Genomic DNA, 17,694 nt, shown 5'->3' with positions numbered 1-17,694 from the left:
CTAAATTATGTCTAGGTTAAGATTCAGGAACTCTTGGATTTTTTACTTCATTTACACCAAACCATGTTAATTATATTTATAATTATTTTGAATATGCCGTAACAGCTAACATGGGTCAGCATAAATCCTAACTTATTGAAAATGAATTAAATAATGCGCCATATAGACTCGCGCGCAAACACAATATGCAAGTATGGATGAGTCCCGCCTTCGTTTGCGCTATATATTTCTCTTTCTTCATTAACCTCTCGCTCTATCTTTTTCGCGCCACTATTCGCGCATAAGTCTCTTTAACGCTTAACAACTTGCAGGAGGATATATTTTAACTAAAACATGACACCTAGACAGACTAACTATAAACAATCTTCGAGTTTATTCAGAAACCATTATATATAACGTACATCATATATAAAAATCACTACACATGGTAGATACATTGATAGGAAAAAATATTCAAAATCAACAACAAAATAGGCAAATAAGCTGTATAATTTTTGCCTCCTATGTTAAAACAATTTTGCAACCATAGACAATCAACCTCACTAACGGCATACATTAAAAAGGATACAGAATAGATACAATAGATAATTCGATCATTTAAAAAATTAAAATATCTTTTTTTGTATATATATATATATATATACTGTTTTAAAAGAATTTAACACATCCAAATAATCGCAATGTTTGAAATTATGGAAATAATAGTTATATCTATCTTTATACTAAACAATCAATTTGAAAAAAAAAAAACCTAGGTACTTTTGCAAACAACATATTCCTAGCACACCACAAACATCACAAAACTGAAAAAAATGTCCATATGTATCCTTTTTAAAACAACTGGCATGTAGGACACAATTAAAAAGAAAAAAACTAGTGATGTTGTACGCAACCCTAACAAATTATAGTCTATTCGACGTCTTCCTCCTGCAGCGCGTTGCCGCTCGCCTTCATAGAGGCGCGGAGACGCTCCGACACTTCTGGAAGCTTCTTCAGTAGCAGGTGGAAGATTGGTGCTGGCATGGTTTGCTGTAGCACCTGGAGTTATCATTTTATTATTAGTTTGACTACTTTAATATTACTTTGAAGAAATGGCCTGCATGTGATCGAAAGGCGAGGCTTGTGTATCATAATATCCATACAGTTACAACTGACAACCTTAAGAGAGATATAGACAATATATGTACAAGTGGTTGTCTAAACGAAATGGAAGCAGTGGTGGTCCAATGGTTAAAACGCCCGCTTGTGAACCGCTATGTTCGAATCCAACTTGTGCTTTAAGTTTGTATAAAAATCTGACTGATGTATAGTAATATTCATCAACCACTATATATAATTGATTCTGGTGAAAGACAGCATTGTGAGGAAACCTGCGCTATGGTTGACAGTTTCTTCTTCTTCTATGGGTGCCTCTCCAACTTGTTAAGGTCAGCGATTAGCATGGCGAAGTCCTTCTTGTCCTTAGCTCGGCGGAACAGCTCAGCTGCGCTCGCTATCCCGGTCCATTCTCGATGTTGACAGTTTAGTTCACTAGTGCGTATGAGACTACTTGCCACTAGCTTAGTAACCATGGCAACTTTGTACTATGATGGTGTTTCAAATGAAGGCTACTCACACTGAGCAGTTGTTGTGTCTGCCCGCACACGGCGACGGCCTGACCGAGGTGCTCCACTCCCGCCTCCAGGTCTCCCGCGGCCAGCAACTCCTCACCCAGTTGGATCTGAATCACAATTATTCATTTATTTGCAATAAATACATTGAAACATGCATAGATCTTACATCACATCATTGAAAGATTTTTTTATAGTAACAACATGCAGGCAAACAGTCATGCGGCCCAACTGATGGCAAGTGGTCATCCCAGCCTATGGACGTCTGCAACATCAGGGTTGTCACATGCGTGTTGCCTACTTTATGGGCTGGGGTCTTTGCCACATTACCCTGTAATCATACATATCTGTCTCGCCATTCAAACCGGAACTCAACAATGCAAGCTCTGGTGTTTAAAAATAGTAGAGACGATATATTGAAGTGAAGAAAAAGAAATGTGCATATAACACCACAAATTATGAAGATCATCATTCTCTCAACTCAGTTAATACTAGATTATCTACAAGAATTATCGACGCGCGACCGACATGGTCATCAAAGCATTCAGAAGTGCATAAACACTCATAAACATAGAATCAGCATTAATAACTTCATTGACCAACACTTTCACTTATACATATACATTACAAACATACATTATGTGCTCATCCGAGAGCTATTGCTTTGCCTGCTATTATGTGTGGAATTCATATCTCTTTATATCCTAGCTGTCAACTTGCTTAGCTTCAATATCACAACATCAAGCTGTTTTTTTAAGTTTATTTTGGACAGTATCTATTTACAGTATTCATTGTGTGTATACTGCACTGTCCATTAAACACAATAAGAAAAAATTTATGCAGTATAGAAAATACAAATATTAATATGCTTAGATTCTGTGGCACACAAGATAGTTTAAAAAAAAGAATTACCTGTTGTAAGAAGAACCTCTGCATAGCCTCGTGGTCACTCATGTCGGGCAAGGGCCCACCAAGAGTTCGGGACCTGGTAGCGCTCTGTTGTGCCTTCTGTCTTCCTGCAAACATTGACATCTCTGTTAAGGTAAATCTTAACTTTTTGACATCTGTGACACATACATTTTCCTAAGACTGAAAACAAACAGTGCACATTTTGACCAGTAATCAGTGGCAAGTTACATGCAGCTACTGTGCCAGCATCAAATTTAGTTTTCAAGGCACAAAGTATGTGTAAGCCATCTCACCTCTTCGGAATGTCTGGCTATGTTTACTAAATACAGGTTAAGCACAGTTTTCTTTGAAATTAAATGTTCAGAATTATGAGTAGAGTCTAAAACTGATGGACCAATTTTTCACTAAAAACATTAATAAGCTGAAACAGTCTTTGCACCACACACCAATACTGTGTCTTGAAGAGTCAGTACAAAAAAAAAGTGCATAGATAAAGCACAGTCAATGCAAATTTAATATTATTTTTTTTATGTTTGAAGAAGAAACCCTCAAAAGAAATGTTTTAATGATTTCAGTTCTGTCTGTTCTGAAAAGGAAATGAATGAAGGTCTTTTTCAAGTACATGAAACTGTGCAATTACTTATCAGAGTATACACTAATTGGGTAAGAAATCAATAAATTATATAATTAGTTGAATGAATATGTTAATTCCGCAATTTGACATATTTCATAAAAAAATAAAAATTAGATCAAAAAATATTATCTCCTCACTAATTTCTCAATAATTTTTTGTTTTTATTTTTTTAACAAGTGCTTACTTTTTATATTATTAAGCAGCTAGTAGAGCTGCTTCCAGGAGCTTTGATCTTGGAAGAATCTGTAGTATTGGGATAAAAAGTACCCTATGTAAATTTTATTGAAATGCCCCCCAGTAGAGTTTACCTGAATTTATGCTGCCATAATAAGAAAGAGCGGCACACCTTACGACTTTTTTCACAATACAGTTATGTACATATTTGATAATATATTTTGCCAGTGTAATTTCCCTTCAGAAGTATTTTCATAAGCAGATGTAAAATTGAAAATAGTTTTATTTCTTTATTTGAATGAATTTGGTAAATAAAAACTGGATGTGCCCCTCTTGCTTATGATGACAAAAAGGCAAAAATCTGCCTAGTATTTTGGGTCCTAGGATTACATAAATATAAAATTACTGAACTTCGACCATCTTGATAATATAGAAATAAATTATAACATTGTCCTATTTGGCACCAGATTCAATGTCACAGAGAAAGTATGAATAGTAAAAATACATTCCTAATCATTATGTTCCATTTTAATTCTACTTTTCTGTGATTTCATGTAAAATGATGGATGTCAATGTTTGAGAGTTCCAGATGCATGATAGATTTGGATTTTGAGGTTATAAATTTCATCAGAATGGAAAGACAATATTGTGTGGGTAATGAGTTAGTCATTATACATTAAATTAATGGCTTGTACGTTTTACGGAATATAGGAAAGATAGAATCACTTACGTTCTCTCAACTTCTTTTTGAAAAGAGGATCCTTTCGACGTTGCTGATCAAAGTATACACAGTAGCCAAGAAACAACGTTCCAGCTAGCCCCGCAGCAATTCCAAGTGTCATAGGTGATATTTCCATATTTACGATGAATGTTCTATGATTTATTCACAAATTATCGGCTCGCTTTTGTTACAAAATTTTGTGATCCGCCATTTACAATTTCACGCTAAAAAGAAGAGATATGGCAACACCAATCTAATTTTTGACATAATTTTATGGAAGCATTCATTATATAATAATCGATTAACAAAAAGAACACATTTTCTAATTTTGACCATTTATTTTTACTTTGTTGTATTTGGATACCAACCACAACAAACTATCTGTGATCTGCAAGCAAGACTGTCTCATTTAGTAAGGGGTTACAGGGTAGGACTGCAGACGGACGGGAAAAAATATCCAGCATCCTGCACGAAAGTGAGAATATCATGTCTTGTAAATTCAATGTTGCCATTTGTAAATTTGTCACTTGTACACATGATTGAAATTTAGATTTTAAAATACTTTTCTTACGAAAATAGCATAAGAAATTATTTATGTCGAAGGACCCTTGCAAGAGATACGCTTGTGAAATCCAAAGATGCCTTGTTGGTAAGTTTTGTAATTATAAAATTATTTATTAACCTGTTTGCCGACAGCCGACAAAATTAGTCGCCATCTTTGCTTCAATCTTTCAATTCAATCGCCGATCGTCCCACGAATTCGCGGGCGGTTTGTCGCCGTTTTTTCAATGTTTTGCTCAAATCAGTCCTTATTGTTCGCGTTTAAAGCTACATAAATAGTCCCGGAATCTCGCGTATCAGGTTGATGTAAAAATGAGCTTTTTCGGATTCGGCCAGACGGCGGACATCGAAATACTTTTCGATGATGCTGACAAACGGAAAGTGGCAGAAGTGAAAACGGATGACGGTAAAAAGGAGAAGTTGTTGCTTTATTACGATGGTGAAACAGTGTCTGGACGTGTTAATGTTACCCTGAGGAAGCCAGGTTCTAAGTTGGAGCACCAAGGCATCAAGGTCGAGCTAATAGGTCAGATTGAATTGTTCTACGACAGGGGCAACCATCACGAGTTTATATCTTTAGTGAAGGAACTGGCACGCCCGGGAGACTTATTACAACATACTTCGTATCCTTTCGAGTTTGCGAACGTTGAGAAACCGTACGAAGTGTACACAGGCGCTAATGTCAGATTACGATACTTTTTGCGAGCCACGATTGTGCGGCGGCTAACAGATATCGTAAAGGAGGTGGATATAGCGGTGCACACGCTGTGTAGCTATCCAGATGTCCTCAACTCGATAAAAATGGAAGTGGGCATTGAAGATTGCCTACACATAGAATTCGAATACAACAAATCTAAGTATCATTTAAAAGATGTCATAGTGGGCAAGATATACTTCTTACTTGTACGCATCAAAATTAAACACATGGAGATATCTATAATCAAACGTGAGACAACAGGTTCTGGGCCTAACACATTCACAGAGAATGAGACAGTGGCAAAATATGAAATTATGGATGGGGCCCCAGTGAGGGGGGAAAGCATTCCAATAAGAGTTTTTTTAGCTGGCTACGATTTAACACCTACAATGAGGGACATCAACAATAAATTCTCTGTGAGGTATTATTTGAATCTGGTCTTGATGGATACTGAGGATCGACGTTACTTCAAACAGCAAGAAGTTACTCTGTGGAGAAAAAGTGATAAATCCAGATTACCGCTACACAACCCGCATCATCCCCAGACATTATCTCATCCATCCCATCCGCCGAGACAGCTAAGTGGCTCAAGTGAGGACAACTCTACTAAAGGAGTGTCTCCCTCAGTGCCTGAGAACTCCATGCATAGATCTGTCTCTCCGTCAATGGATGGCGATAGGCACAACGGGCCTTCTGAAATGGAGCAAGAAAAACCAGATGTCATAACTACTAAAATGGCAGACACGCACATTGATAATAATATTGAAAATTCAGTGGATAAATCACCTGAATTACTTGCAGAAAAGCCAGAAATTGATGAGAAACCACCTTTGGCAGAAAAACCGCAGGTTTCAGAGAAACCTCAGATTGCCGAAAAGCCAGTACTGACTCGACCAGAGAATGCAGAAGCCAGTCCGAGTCAATAGCCGATATGTACATGTTTGGTAGACCTAACAGTCTCCGACGAAATGAACTACATGTTTTCTTACTTGAAAACAATTATTTAGAGAGAACCAGCTAATAAATATACACAAATTGTTGCTCTAGTATCACTTAAATTTTTTTATGATGGCACCATTTTTAAGTGTTACCAACATAAAAATTAAATGTTAAAATGGACTATATAAAATGTAAGTGTACATTGCTGTAAGATCTAACATAATAAATGTTATTAAATAGTTAAAATACTTTTATTACAACTAAGTTGTAATCAAAGTATGTTTATGTATAAAAATGCAATTTCTGGAATAATTTGCAAGTGTATAATCTAATCAAAATTAAATAGAAAATCATAAAGTGTGGTGTCTACAATAATCAATTGGCCCTTTTTAAGTAAAGCAATTTGTATAACATAATTTTTTAATTAGCTAAGTTTCATGTATGGCTAAAAAGTCTTGCATACTGTATTAATTTGCTCTTTACCATATATTTATATTTATCGTAATAAATTGCCAACTGTACTCAATTACCAGCAGCAATTTATCTTCAAATGTTGAATGAATTTATTGTTATCATTTTTAAAGCACTGCTTTTGTGTCAATAGTCTTTAGGCTATCAGTTACTGTTAGCGGACGAGTTTGATAATAGAAAACTGTTTTAATATCATGCTCGCTGTTAAAAACGTGTGTCATAGCTGTTAAAAACGAAATGAAAAAAATAGATAGATAAAATTTACCAACACTAAGCCATGTGTGAAATTAAAAAAGGTATTCATTGAGTAATTAGCACTGTGGCACCTTGGTGTATGGGCTTATTACAATGAGATTTCTTATTGTACAGTCAACAGCACATCAAGTTACCTTGCATGAACCTCTATGGCGCGGTAACAGCGGCGAGTTTGCAATTAATTTGAGTAGGTTAATGTGCTGTTGACTGTATATTAAATTCTTATGTACATTTTGTATAGAGTTGAGTGGTGTGAAAAAAATAAAGATGAACTTTGAAAGCAATTTAAGGGCTGGAGCCTATGATTTATAAGAATTGCAACCTATCTCTTTAAATGTTTGCAAATTTTAGCTAAACAAACGAGTTTCTAGCGAAATCTACGACCTCGGCACATACCTAAGGACATCATTCCGTAACGTAAAAAACATTAACACCTTTTCCTTTAATATGCAAAATCTATTAATGGAAAAGTAAATGCAGAGTGAACCTGTAACTGTAGATATGCTAATTAGAGCTAAGACACTAAGGAAACGACAAGCAAAATGCTGATGCTCATTATCACGATTACGTCATTAGCACTATTTTCTAGCTTCTATCGAATGGTAATCGAAATACTTAAAAATAACGAAACCTATTTTTAGAACACTGATTCTTTAGAACTTCTATATCGTTATGAAATCAGTTTTTTGTACAACAATCCAAATAAATCGTGACAAAAGGACATCCTCAGTCATAGTCGGTCAATAATCGCCCTAAATGTTACCGACATGTGTACGTCAATTTGTTTCAATTGAAATCAGTCGCTAACAATTGAACTTTAATGTTCAACTATCGTAAAACAATCTTATAACACAACGAAAGTTTGATATTATGTATTAGAAACGAGTACTGATGTAGATTTTTTACAGTTTGGGGGTCATAATGTCAACTCTGTTAATGTGCACACGTTCATAATGATCTAACAACTACTAAATATACTTCCTAATTATTGTAAAGTGTGGTGAAACCTAATTATGATGGTGTTGAAGTCAAATCTGTGTATAGTTGAAGCTTCTCTTTGAAGTCTTCACATTTTGAGTGTACATTTTGCGCCATAGCCAGCTTGGGTATTAGAATGCACTCTGATTGGTAATTCAGGGACTGCTATCTCGACTCTATTAATTAATCAGTGAAAATATTATTAATCAATACTGTTCTGTCCACCACGGCATAGATTTCTATTTCCATGCGATTTCCAAGGAGATCGCGCTTGTTGAAACTTCTGTCTATAAAAAGTATACTAAAAGCTAAAAGTATGTAATTATTGAATCTTATGTAGTTATAGATAAATTTTAAATGAGTACCTACTGTGGATTACATATGTTGGGCTTTGTTTTTGTCACAGTCTTGTAAAAACATGTTTTAAGTCTTATAAGTAATTTATTAAAATTAAGAACAGAATAAGGGAGACTTGCAATAGATTTGATTTACATCCTGGTCTTAAAATTATATTTAAAAAAAGTTAATGACGACAAAATCAAACCTCAACATGGAACAGAGCGTTACACATACGACATAGCCTTTACTCATTTATTTTATGTAAATTAGAAAAGTCCATACTACGTAAAACATTATATTATTATGTTTGATTTTAGTACCTTATTGTATAAAAAAGATATCTTTTTCTAATGGGATTAAGAGCATGTCTATTATATCATATTGTTAATAAAATATATGTATAAATTGCTGAATTGAGTTGTTTATTTCCCGATCGACTGGCAAACTAGTGTGACAAAGATTTTATTACCTTTTATAAGCGTACAATGTAGATATAAAGTATAAGTAGGTATGTAATAGCTAATAACATTCGCATTTAAAATATTGTAAGTTAGGATTTATGCGATTTTCTAAAACTTATTCAAAATTATTCAACTTATTCATCGTAAACCAAGTCCACCGCAGACTTCCAAAGCGCAGGTGAAGAAGCAGCGCAACAAACCTCACAGCAACCTTTTCACCGACATAGAAAAAAAATACATGAACTCTGAAAGCACACATAACATGGAAAGCTATGTAAATAAGGGGTCAAAAAGCTTTGGTGCAATGGGGCCAGTAGATTTTATTTGTATTTCGATATTGACCGTGACTGGATTAAAAACTGGCCAAATAACGCTCTTATCAGTCGCCACGCCTCATGCTTATCGCAATGCACCGCATGAGTAACTAATATGTTATGTCTTGACGATATCAAAATATAACTGGTCCATAGTCAAATATAAATAGTAGAACATCACAGAAAAATTGTGTCTCGTGTCCTTTCTGAATAGATGGTAAATGTACGAATTTGGTACTTTTGCGCGCAAGACACTTGCGCGAAAAGAAACTTGCGCACAAAGAAACTTGCGCGGAAGAAAGGTGCGCGAAAGTACTTGCGCGCTAGAAACTTGCGCGAAAAGAAACTGGCGCGAAAGAACTTCCGCGAAAGAACTTGCGCGATAGAACTTCCGCGAAAGAAACATGCGCTCAAGAACTTGCGCGAAAGAACTTGCGTGCAAGAAACTTGGGCGTAAACGACTTGCGCGAAAGACTAAAAGGTTAAGGCGTTACGTTGTGTTGCGTTGCGTTGCATTGTGTTTCGTTGCGTTGCATTGTGTTTCGTTGCGTTGTGTTGTTGTGTTGCGTTGCGTTGTATTGTGTTGCGTTGCGTTGCGTTGTGTTGTTGTTGTTGCGTAGCGTTGCGTTGATGTTGTTGCGTTGCGTGGTGTTGGGTTGCGTTTCGGTGCGTTGCACATCTTAATTCCGTCGCAACGCAACGCAACAACATCAACGCAATGCAACGCAACACAACGCAACAACATAAACACAATGAAACGCAACGCAACAACATCAACACAACGCAACACAATACAACGCAACGCAACAACATAAACACAACGCAACGCAACGCAATACAACGAAACACAACGCAACGCCTTAATTCCTTAACCTTTTAGTCTTTCGCGCAAGTTGTTTACGTGCAAGTTCTATCGCGCAAGTTCTTGCGCGCAAATGTCTTGTGCGCAAATGTCTTTGAGCGCAAGTGTCTTTGAGCGCAAGTGTCTTTGTGCGCCAATGTCTTTGGCGCATGTGTCTTGAACGCAATTTTTTTAGCGCAAGTGTCCTGATACGTAAATGTACGTTTCGAATAAGAATTCGTATCCGTATAGCACGTACATGCCGCAGGTCAACATTAGAAGCGTTGACACGCAACTCACAGTTAGAATTATTTGTTTCCTATTCGGCATTAAGCTTATAAATCCTTCGGTCAGTCCAGTGTTCCGATCGATTACATATTGCCCCAGAGATAGGTACATAGGAAAGCTGAACACTAAAGGATACAACCGCAAATGTATCGCAACTCCCAATAACGAACCAGAAAGGCAATACTTGATCGTAACCCGATCGTCGTACAAGTTCTATGTACCTATATAGAACTTGTATCTGGTTACGATCAACTGTGTACACTGTTCTTGCAAATAAACGTTGATTGATTTATTGTCAACAGAGAACAACTTCCAAGAGGTGCGTTGCGAGCGTGTATTCGAGGCTATGCGACAGTGCTGCATCAAGTTCAAGCCCCATTCTTTGGTCTGCGACGGGTACAGCTTGGAGCCGAGGGTGTTCGCGCCGGTCACCGACAAGGCGCTCAAACATTAGTTTTTTTGTGAGTCTCTTTTTCTCTCGTGTTCATTCGGAGCTGTTGCGCCGCGAAGTCCGATGTCAGTGGAAATGTAACAAAATTTTGATTATTAGTCATTTTATAATCAGCTGTGATTTTACAACCTGACGCCATCCCTTGGGAATACTATTGTTGCCCATCAGCTGTCAAGGCTGTGCCCCTTTATCATAGACCATCACTTGCTTCCGGTGAAGGAAAACATCGTGAAAAAACCTGCACTAAATTTGATATTTTACCGTGTGTGAAATGGAGATGAACCAAAAATAGAAAATTAATATTACTTAGGAAGTCTAGCCACATAATAGCCGCGACTCAAGGTATACGACTAATAAGAATATTTCAATAAACTTGTAGAGTGGACAAATTATTTAAGTTTCTAGGAATTAATAATCGTTCTAAGCAAGTAATTACAGTAAAAATTGAATTAATTTTATTGCGTGTTTCAATTTCAGTTAATATGGAGTATCGTCGCAAGAGCCAACCTCTAGGTAAAAGAAGTTGGGTCTTCCGCTATCCGAGGACGTTTCAGCTGACATTCACTATCGCAACTTTGGGCATCTTCTTCTCCAAACCGATCTACGACATCTTCCTCAGGCCCCGAGAGCCCATCGACTTGTCCGAGCCTCCCACCACGCTAGCTCTCCACAGGAAGGCTGTGTCAGAGTAATATGGAATCTGTCGCCAAAGCCAAAGAGAGATTAGCCAAATACCCAGTGTTATTCGCGAAGTGCTCTCAACAAGCTACTTTGTACGCTCGCTGCGTTTTGTTCAAAGAGGATAAACTGAAGAAAAGTGACTGTGCCAAAGAGTTCCACGAATTCAAGACCTGCTTGCAATCGGCCGCAAAAGATTTAAAAACGCGAATATAATAAAATGGAGATCGCTAAGAAATTTATCGATCTTCCGTTTAGATACCATCTGGTTATGGGCGCTGTTATTCGCCTGCTGTTGATTGCGTACGCAGACTTCCACGACAAATATTCGGACGTGGCGTACACAGACATAGATTACCACGTGTTCACGGACGCGGCAAGACACGTTTTGAGAGGAAACTCCCCATACAAACGACACACTTATCGCTACAGTCCTTTGATAGCGTATCTCTTAGTCCCCAACATCGTTATTGGCAAGAACTTTGGCAAAGTCCTATTCTGTGTTTTCGATTTGCTGATAAGTTTTGCTGTAAAATTGTTAGTCGAGCATCAGATACAGTGGAAGGATAGAAAATCGAAGATTCCCGTCTACAGTACTCTGTTTTGGCTGTACAATCCACTGAGTGTTGTCATTTCAACCAGAGGCAACGCAGACTCTGTGCCGTGCTTCTTCATAATTCTGTCTTTGCTCTTCTTACAGACAAACATCGTTGAAGGTTTATTGAAGTATTGCCTTTCTGGTTCGTTATTGGGAGTTGCGATACATTTGCGGTTGTATCCTTTAGTGTTCAGCTTTCCTATGTACCTATCTCTGGGGCAATATGTAATCGATCGGAACACTGGACTGACCGAAGGATTTATAAGCTTAATGCCGAATAGGAAACAAATAATTCTAACTGTGAGTTGCGTGTCAACGCTTCTAATGTTGACCTGCGGCATGTACGTGCTATACGGATACGAATTCTTATTCGAAACGTACATTTACCATCTACTCAGAAAGGACACGAGACACAATTTCTCTGTGATGTTCTACTATTTATATTTGACTATGGACCAGTTATATTTTGATATCGTCAAGACGATTTCCCTATTATTCGAGTGTCTTGTCCTATTCGTTATAAGCTTGACATTTGGCTGTCAACCCAAGACGTTACCTTTCGCATTATTCTGTCAAGCTGCGGTGCTTGTCACTTTCAACAGCGTTATGACATCACAGTACTTTATTTGGTTTTTGTCTCTGCTGCCATTGGTTGCACACAATTTGAGGATGATTCAGGCAAAAGCAATGTTGCTTGCTACGATATGGGTATCGGCGCAAGCCGCCTGGTTGTTTTACGCGTATATGTTAGAATTCAAATCGAGGCATGTATTTGAATTGATCTGGCTGAAAGGGATTTTGTTCTTTTGCGCGAACGTGTTTGTGTTGGGGCATCTTATGGGCAGTTTCGATGTTGACTACGGCTTCAATACTCAATTAAATGTTCGTAAAAATAAATAAATGCATGTAATTTAATATAATAATCCAAAGTTATAGCTGGTATCTCATATCGCAAACTTATATACATTTGTAACATTACGAACAATGTAATCACAGCATAGACACATTTTTCAACATTTTAGCCGTCGTTAAAATAGATGTTTCAATTTGAAATGAACTGTTTAGTGTAGTGTTAATGTGTAGATAGATGGTGTTTTGTTTTTGTTATTTAAATTTCGTAGGGAAATTAAACGAAATAATTAACTTGTACACTTTTATTTTCTAACAATTTGTTCTAACAATAACTAAAAAATAACTAATTCACCCACACTGAAATGCATCCATCAGTTAATAAAATTAAATATTTAGGCATTTCGTTCTATTTAAGTTTCAAATAGACATAATTATGATCACTTTTGACATATTGAGGTAACCATTTAACATTAAAGACATTAAACTGAATTATTTTGAACTCTCAAAAGTGCAATTCGTAAGAAAAAAGGTAGTGTTTAATTATTTTATAAGTACAACACTCTTATACTTCCCAAGTACCCGCAAATCCGTTTATTTTTCCGGGCTAGAGACACAGACAGTGTGGTAGAGATCGCCTAAACGAATACCAAAGTTTTCTTGTAACCTACTTTCAAACTCAAGCAAATCTTTACAATATTTTTAAATGTCGCAAAACTAAATGCAATGTGTCTTCGTTCAGGCAATCTCAATGAGCTTTTAAGACAATCATAAAGATGTAACAAAATAGTATTATATTCGCTAATTTTCACTACACCTTTACAAATAATGCCTTACTGTCTCCTCTATTTTTTCCTAATTATTTCTTCTCTGGGATGTTGATCTTCGTCAAGTCCTCGGACTCCCCTGACGACATATTAGACAGCTTCTTGCCGATGCGCTCATGGACGTCCAAATATTTCGCCACACATCTATCTAAGCACACAGACTCTCCTTTACCTGAAATAAAAAGATACAATACTAAAAAAATACTGTAAATAAAAACTCTCATACAAGTCCATTCGTGTCGACATCGACACCATTAAAGATTCGCAAAATGCTTTTTGCTTGCCAACCCACGCCGATTTCGGTATTTGCTATGGCACATATTTTAAAATTTCGATTGTCTACATAGGTACCTATCGGCTATTCGGCCGTGTCTAGCTATCGGCATTATGTTGATCCTTTTATGAATCGAATTCCTGTACAGCACCATTGTTCGGAATTGTTAGTAACACATGATGTATACGCACGAGTACACGTGTGTAAATTCCATACAATTTTGTTGTGCATGCATACGCGTTCGGTGCGTAGATCGGCTTCAAGTCATCTCACAAATATTTTTTTGAGTGCTATTTAGCGAATAAGGCATGACTTTTGAAAATGATATACCCATGCCCCTGTCTATCCAGGGTAGTGCTCTTAAAACCACTGAGCTGAGCACAGAATTTTTTTATTTTCAAAATTAGGATAAAAGCACATGTGTAATAAATCCATTTTAATTAGGCATGACTACATCTGTAAGTAATCTCACCTAACTCAGCCTCGTGATACTTCAAAGGTATGCACTTCCGGTGGCATGCGCCCACGAGCCTGTTGTACATGTCTGACATCATCTCCAGCTCCAGCTCCTGGACTAGCTGCAGCTTCGCGGGGTCCAACTGGGGCGCCGCCATATTTGTCTAATAGGTAACTTGTTATTTGTCTAACAACTGAAAAATTAATATACAGCTTCACCCAAACAAAACTGATGATAAATATGCAGACTCCGACATGGACTGATACAAATCAGCTGCTCCGCAAAACTTCCAGAATTTTTGATTTGATAATTTTTATAAATTAATAAAAAAATGATTAGTGCATATGGTGTCCAAATTTAAAGGTTGCATGTTTAAATGTACTTTAATAAAATTATTTTAAAAACGGGCAAAAGTTAGTGCAGGCAGCCTAGTTCAAAGTAGAAAAGTAGTAAAGACTGAAAATTTGAATATGACTTACCCAATTATGCCACCTTGCGATATAAATCGTCGTATTTTCCTTCGTTAGATCTTCGCATACGTTCTCTAGCTTTCATATTCTCAATGCGGCGAGCATTTATGTAGTTCTTGGAGACCACAAATAAAGACAAACTGGTCACTGTTATTGCTGCCCTGCAATAATTATTTTTTAATCATATTATCTATAATTACTTCCATCAAATATGTATGAAGTTATATATTAGTTTGTCCTGTATCATATAAAAAGATTAGGGTACTAATTAAGGTTTTATTAACTTTTACTACATTGATAGAAATAAAGTTTTTTTTATGTATCATTGTCTATAATTATGTTAAGACATTAATATATCTAATGTGGTGTGGTTTCTAATTTTAACTTTAGAGATACCTAAGATAGAAATCAGTATTTTAGGTTGTATTCCTATTTTTCTGTGAGAATAAGTACGTCAAATAATATGAACTATTAAGTTATTTGAGACAAAAAATAAAATACAAGGTAATTTAGAACATAATTACCTATAAAGCAACTTTTTCTGTATTGGATTGATTAATAATTTTCTAAAATTAAAATCTGAAAATAACAAAAATTATGGACTATACAAAAAACTTTAAAATTTACATATACACGTTTACACTACATTTAATGTCATTGTATTTACCAAGAAAGTGTTATTTTCCCAAATTTTCCAAGCGGCATACTATGTACCTAATATTAATTCAAGAAAAAATTGAATGTGAAATATTTTGAGGTTATTTAGTTCCTGAAGCTGTCACATTACGTCATTATCAGAACGGAAGTCGCTAGTCGCTATACTGCAGCGCAGCGATCAAGTGGAAAAATACTGTTGTGAACGCATCATACCGCGCCATTTTTCACGCTGAATTGCTTGGCTTGTTATTAATATAGGTATCCATACGACCACGGAACGAGTCACGGATCGACCACAGCACAGTGAGAATATTACATCTTATATCTCTGTGCTAATTTCATTCGAAGTGGAACGTGAAAGTATCGGGGCACGTGATGGGGGACAAAAGATGTTGAAGTCTATCTCTTTTCTTCTCATGTATATGATGAATACGCACATATATCTCTTTCTATTAAGTATGAGCGTAATTGCCAGGATCTACAGTTTTCTCTGTCTACCACCCGTAATTTTTGTCTATGGTCATAAGGAAAGAAAAAATAACATCAACCATTTCATTTCCTTGGCTTGGCTCCAAGCTTGGCTTCTTTCTTGATTTGATGACTTGACGTTGACAATTTCGGTTTAGTTAGTGGTGTTTTGAAAACATAACGTGGTGAAGTGAAACTCCGTGAAATAATTATTAATTTAGTATACTAATATGCCTAAAGCAACAAAATTACACCCGAAAGGTAAATCAAGTTCCATCCAGAAACCATGCAAATCGGAAAAAGATAAAGGGGACAATGTAGATCCTGAAGATTCGATGAGACAATTTCAGTTGGAACTCTGTTGGTGTATTCAGCAATTAGAGCGAACATTAGCAGAAAAGAAGGGAGGTGAAAAGCATTGTAAGTATAACTCATGTTTATTTTTCTCATCTTCTTCATAATTTGCGCTTGATTTTCAATATTGATAATTTTGAGGTTAGAATCAATATGCATTTGTTCATTGCAATTATTGTATATGTTGCGAAATTGAAATGCTGAACCTTTCTGGGAAAGAATTTATATTTGTGTGTATACTTTATATTGCATGTGTAATTTATTAGCTCATTGATGTACCTTGAATTTAAATGTTAAGATCACTATCAATCTTTGATCACTGGCTGACTGGTCTTCCTATTTTTTTTTAACTTTTAGAGAAATTTGTACTATGTTATGTTAAACTAGCAGCCCGCCTAGGCTTCATTCAGGTAAAACCATAATAAATTGTAAACCTAAACCTTCCTCGGCAATCACACTATCTATTGGTGAAAACCACATGAAAATCGTTGCAGTAAATTGTGTAACGCGAACAGATAGACATCTTTGTTTTATATATATAAGGGTATTCATAACTTAATAAAATTTATTTTTGATTTCAGTACAAGAGGCTTGGAAAGTGCTCGCCGTTCTCAAGAACAATAATCAACCAGTTATCAGAAAGAGGCAATTGATGAGAATCCATTTTGGCGATTACCGAGCTAAGATGGCTGCGGAAGAAAAGAAACTTGCAAAGAGTATGTATACCTCCACGGTACGGGAGAAATGATGAAGAGATAGTTATTAGCGTCATTTAGGGTATAATTGTAAAAATCTGCGCTCAGTATTGCTGTGCCTCTGTGTATAAGATATAATGTAAGATGTGTATTGTGATGTGTTTATTTACAAATGTAAAAAAAAACTCTTGTGTCAAAAAATGTTTTAATTACAAACTATATACTAGACTTCAAGTTCAAGAGGCAGATAAAATGAAAATAGGAGGTGAACAAAATCTCAATTATAACATATTAATGGTGATATTGTGTCTACAATAGGAACATCGGAATATGGGGAGTTAAGTCCCTTATTATTTATTTCAGTGGCAAGCAAAATGAAGATATCTGATGCCCCAGACAAACCAAAAGCAACATTTTTAAGAAAGTCTGCATTTTTAACCACCGGTGATACCTCATTCCGTTTTAATTTTGATTTGGCACCAGAGCAGGTCGACAACAGTGGCCCAATACTCAATACACATGATAATAGCAACACTGATCCACCTAATAAATGCAACACAGAATCACCTGAAAATAGCAACACTGAAAATCCCAGTGCGAAGGCCGAGGATAAAAAATTCAAATTCTCATTCTCCAATTCAGATTTTAAATTTAATTTTAACGTAAATAATTCGTAGTTTGTAAGCTTTTCAGATGTGAATAAACAATATTGTTACATAGTATG

The 17,694-nt window shown here is 36.2% G+C and overlaps 6 protein-coding genes across 6 annotated transcripts; 4 read left to right on the top strand and 2 right to left on the bottom strand.

Annotated features, from left to right (window-relative positions):
- Positions 1-354: 354 nt before the first annotated feature.
- On the bottom strand, positions 355-4,290 carry LOC128681197 (mitochondrial import receptor subunit TOM20 homolog). The gene is made up of 4 exons (XM_053764923.2): positions 4,058-4,290; positions 2,523-2,626; positions 1,616-1,720; positions 355-1,038 (listed from the first exon to the last, which is right to left on the bottom strand). The coding sequence occupies exons 1-4, from the start codon at positions 4,182-4,184 to the stop codon at positions 910-912; spliced, it is 465 nt and encodes a 154-aa protein (XP_053620898.1). The 5' UTR covers positions 4,185-4,290; the 3' UTR covers positions 355-909.
- Positions 4,291-4,748: 458 nt separating this feature from the next.
- Positions 4,749-8,701, top strand: Vps26 (Vacuolar protein sorting 26). Its single transcript, XM_053764917.2, has one exon. It carries the CDS (start codon positions 4,922-4,924, stop codon positions 6,230-6,232), a length of 1,311 nt encoding a protein of 436 aa, XP_053620892.1. The 5' UTR covers positions 4,749-4,921; the 3' UTR covers positions 6,233-8,701.
- A 2,488-nt stretch (positions 8,702-11,189) lies between these two features.
- LOC128681199 (uncharacterized) lies at positions 11,190-13,062 on the top strand. Its single transcript, XM_053764926.2, has one exon. The coding sequence runs from the start codon at positions 11,337-11,339 to the stop codon at positions 11,535-11,537; it is 201 nt and encodes a 66-aa protein (XP_053620901.1). The 5' UTR covers positions 11,190-11,336; the 3' UTR covers positions 11,538-13,062.
- On the top strand, positions 11,542-13,062 carry PIG-M (Phosphatidylinositol glycan anchor biosynthesis class M). The gene has a single exon (XM_053764919.1). The coding sequence runs from the start codon at positions 11,542-11,544 to the stop codon at positions 12,817-12,819; it is 1,278 nt and encodes a 425-aa protein (XP_053620894.1). The 3' UTR covers positions 12,820-13,062.
- On the bottom strand, positions 13,059-14,483 carry Tim10 (Translocase of inner membrane 10). The gene is made up of 2 exons (XM_053764924.1): positions 14,342-14,483; positions 13,059-13,767 (listed from the first exon to the last, which is right to left on the bottom strand). The coding sequence occupies exons 1-2, from the start codon at positions 14,481-14,483 to the stop codon at positions 13,628-13,630; spliced, it is 282 nt and encodes a 93-aa protein (XP_053620899.1). The 3' UTR covers positions 13,059-13,627.
- A 1,279-nt stretch (positions 14,484-15,762) lies between these two features.
- LOC128681196 (uncharacterized protein) lies at positions 15,763-17,692 on the top strand. Its single transcript, XM_053764922.1, has 3 exons — positions 15,763-16,341; positions 16,857-16,991; positions 17,334-17,692. The coding sequence occupies exons 1-3, from the start codon at positions 16,152-16,154 to the stop codon at positions 17,645-17,647; spliced, it is 639 nt and encodes a 212-aa protein (XP_053620897.1). The 5' UTR covers positions 15,763-16,151; the 3' UTR covers positions 17,648-17,692.
- The last annotated feature ends 2 nt before the right edge of the window (positions 17,693-17,694 follow it).

Source organism: Plodia interpunctella, chromosome 26 (genome assembly GCF_027563975.2).
Source record: "Plodia interpunctella isolate USDA-ARS_2022_Savannah chromosome 26, ilPloInte3.2, whole genome shotgun sequence".
Taxonomy (NCBI): domain Eukaryota; kingdom Metazoa; phylum Arthropoda; class Insecta; order Lepidoptera; family Pyralidae; genus Plodia; species Plodia interpunctella.
The sequence above is the reverse complement of the archived record's forward strand: the minus strand, read 5'-3'. Positions and strand labels throughout refer to the sequence as shown.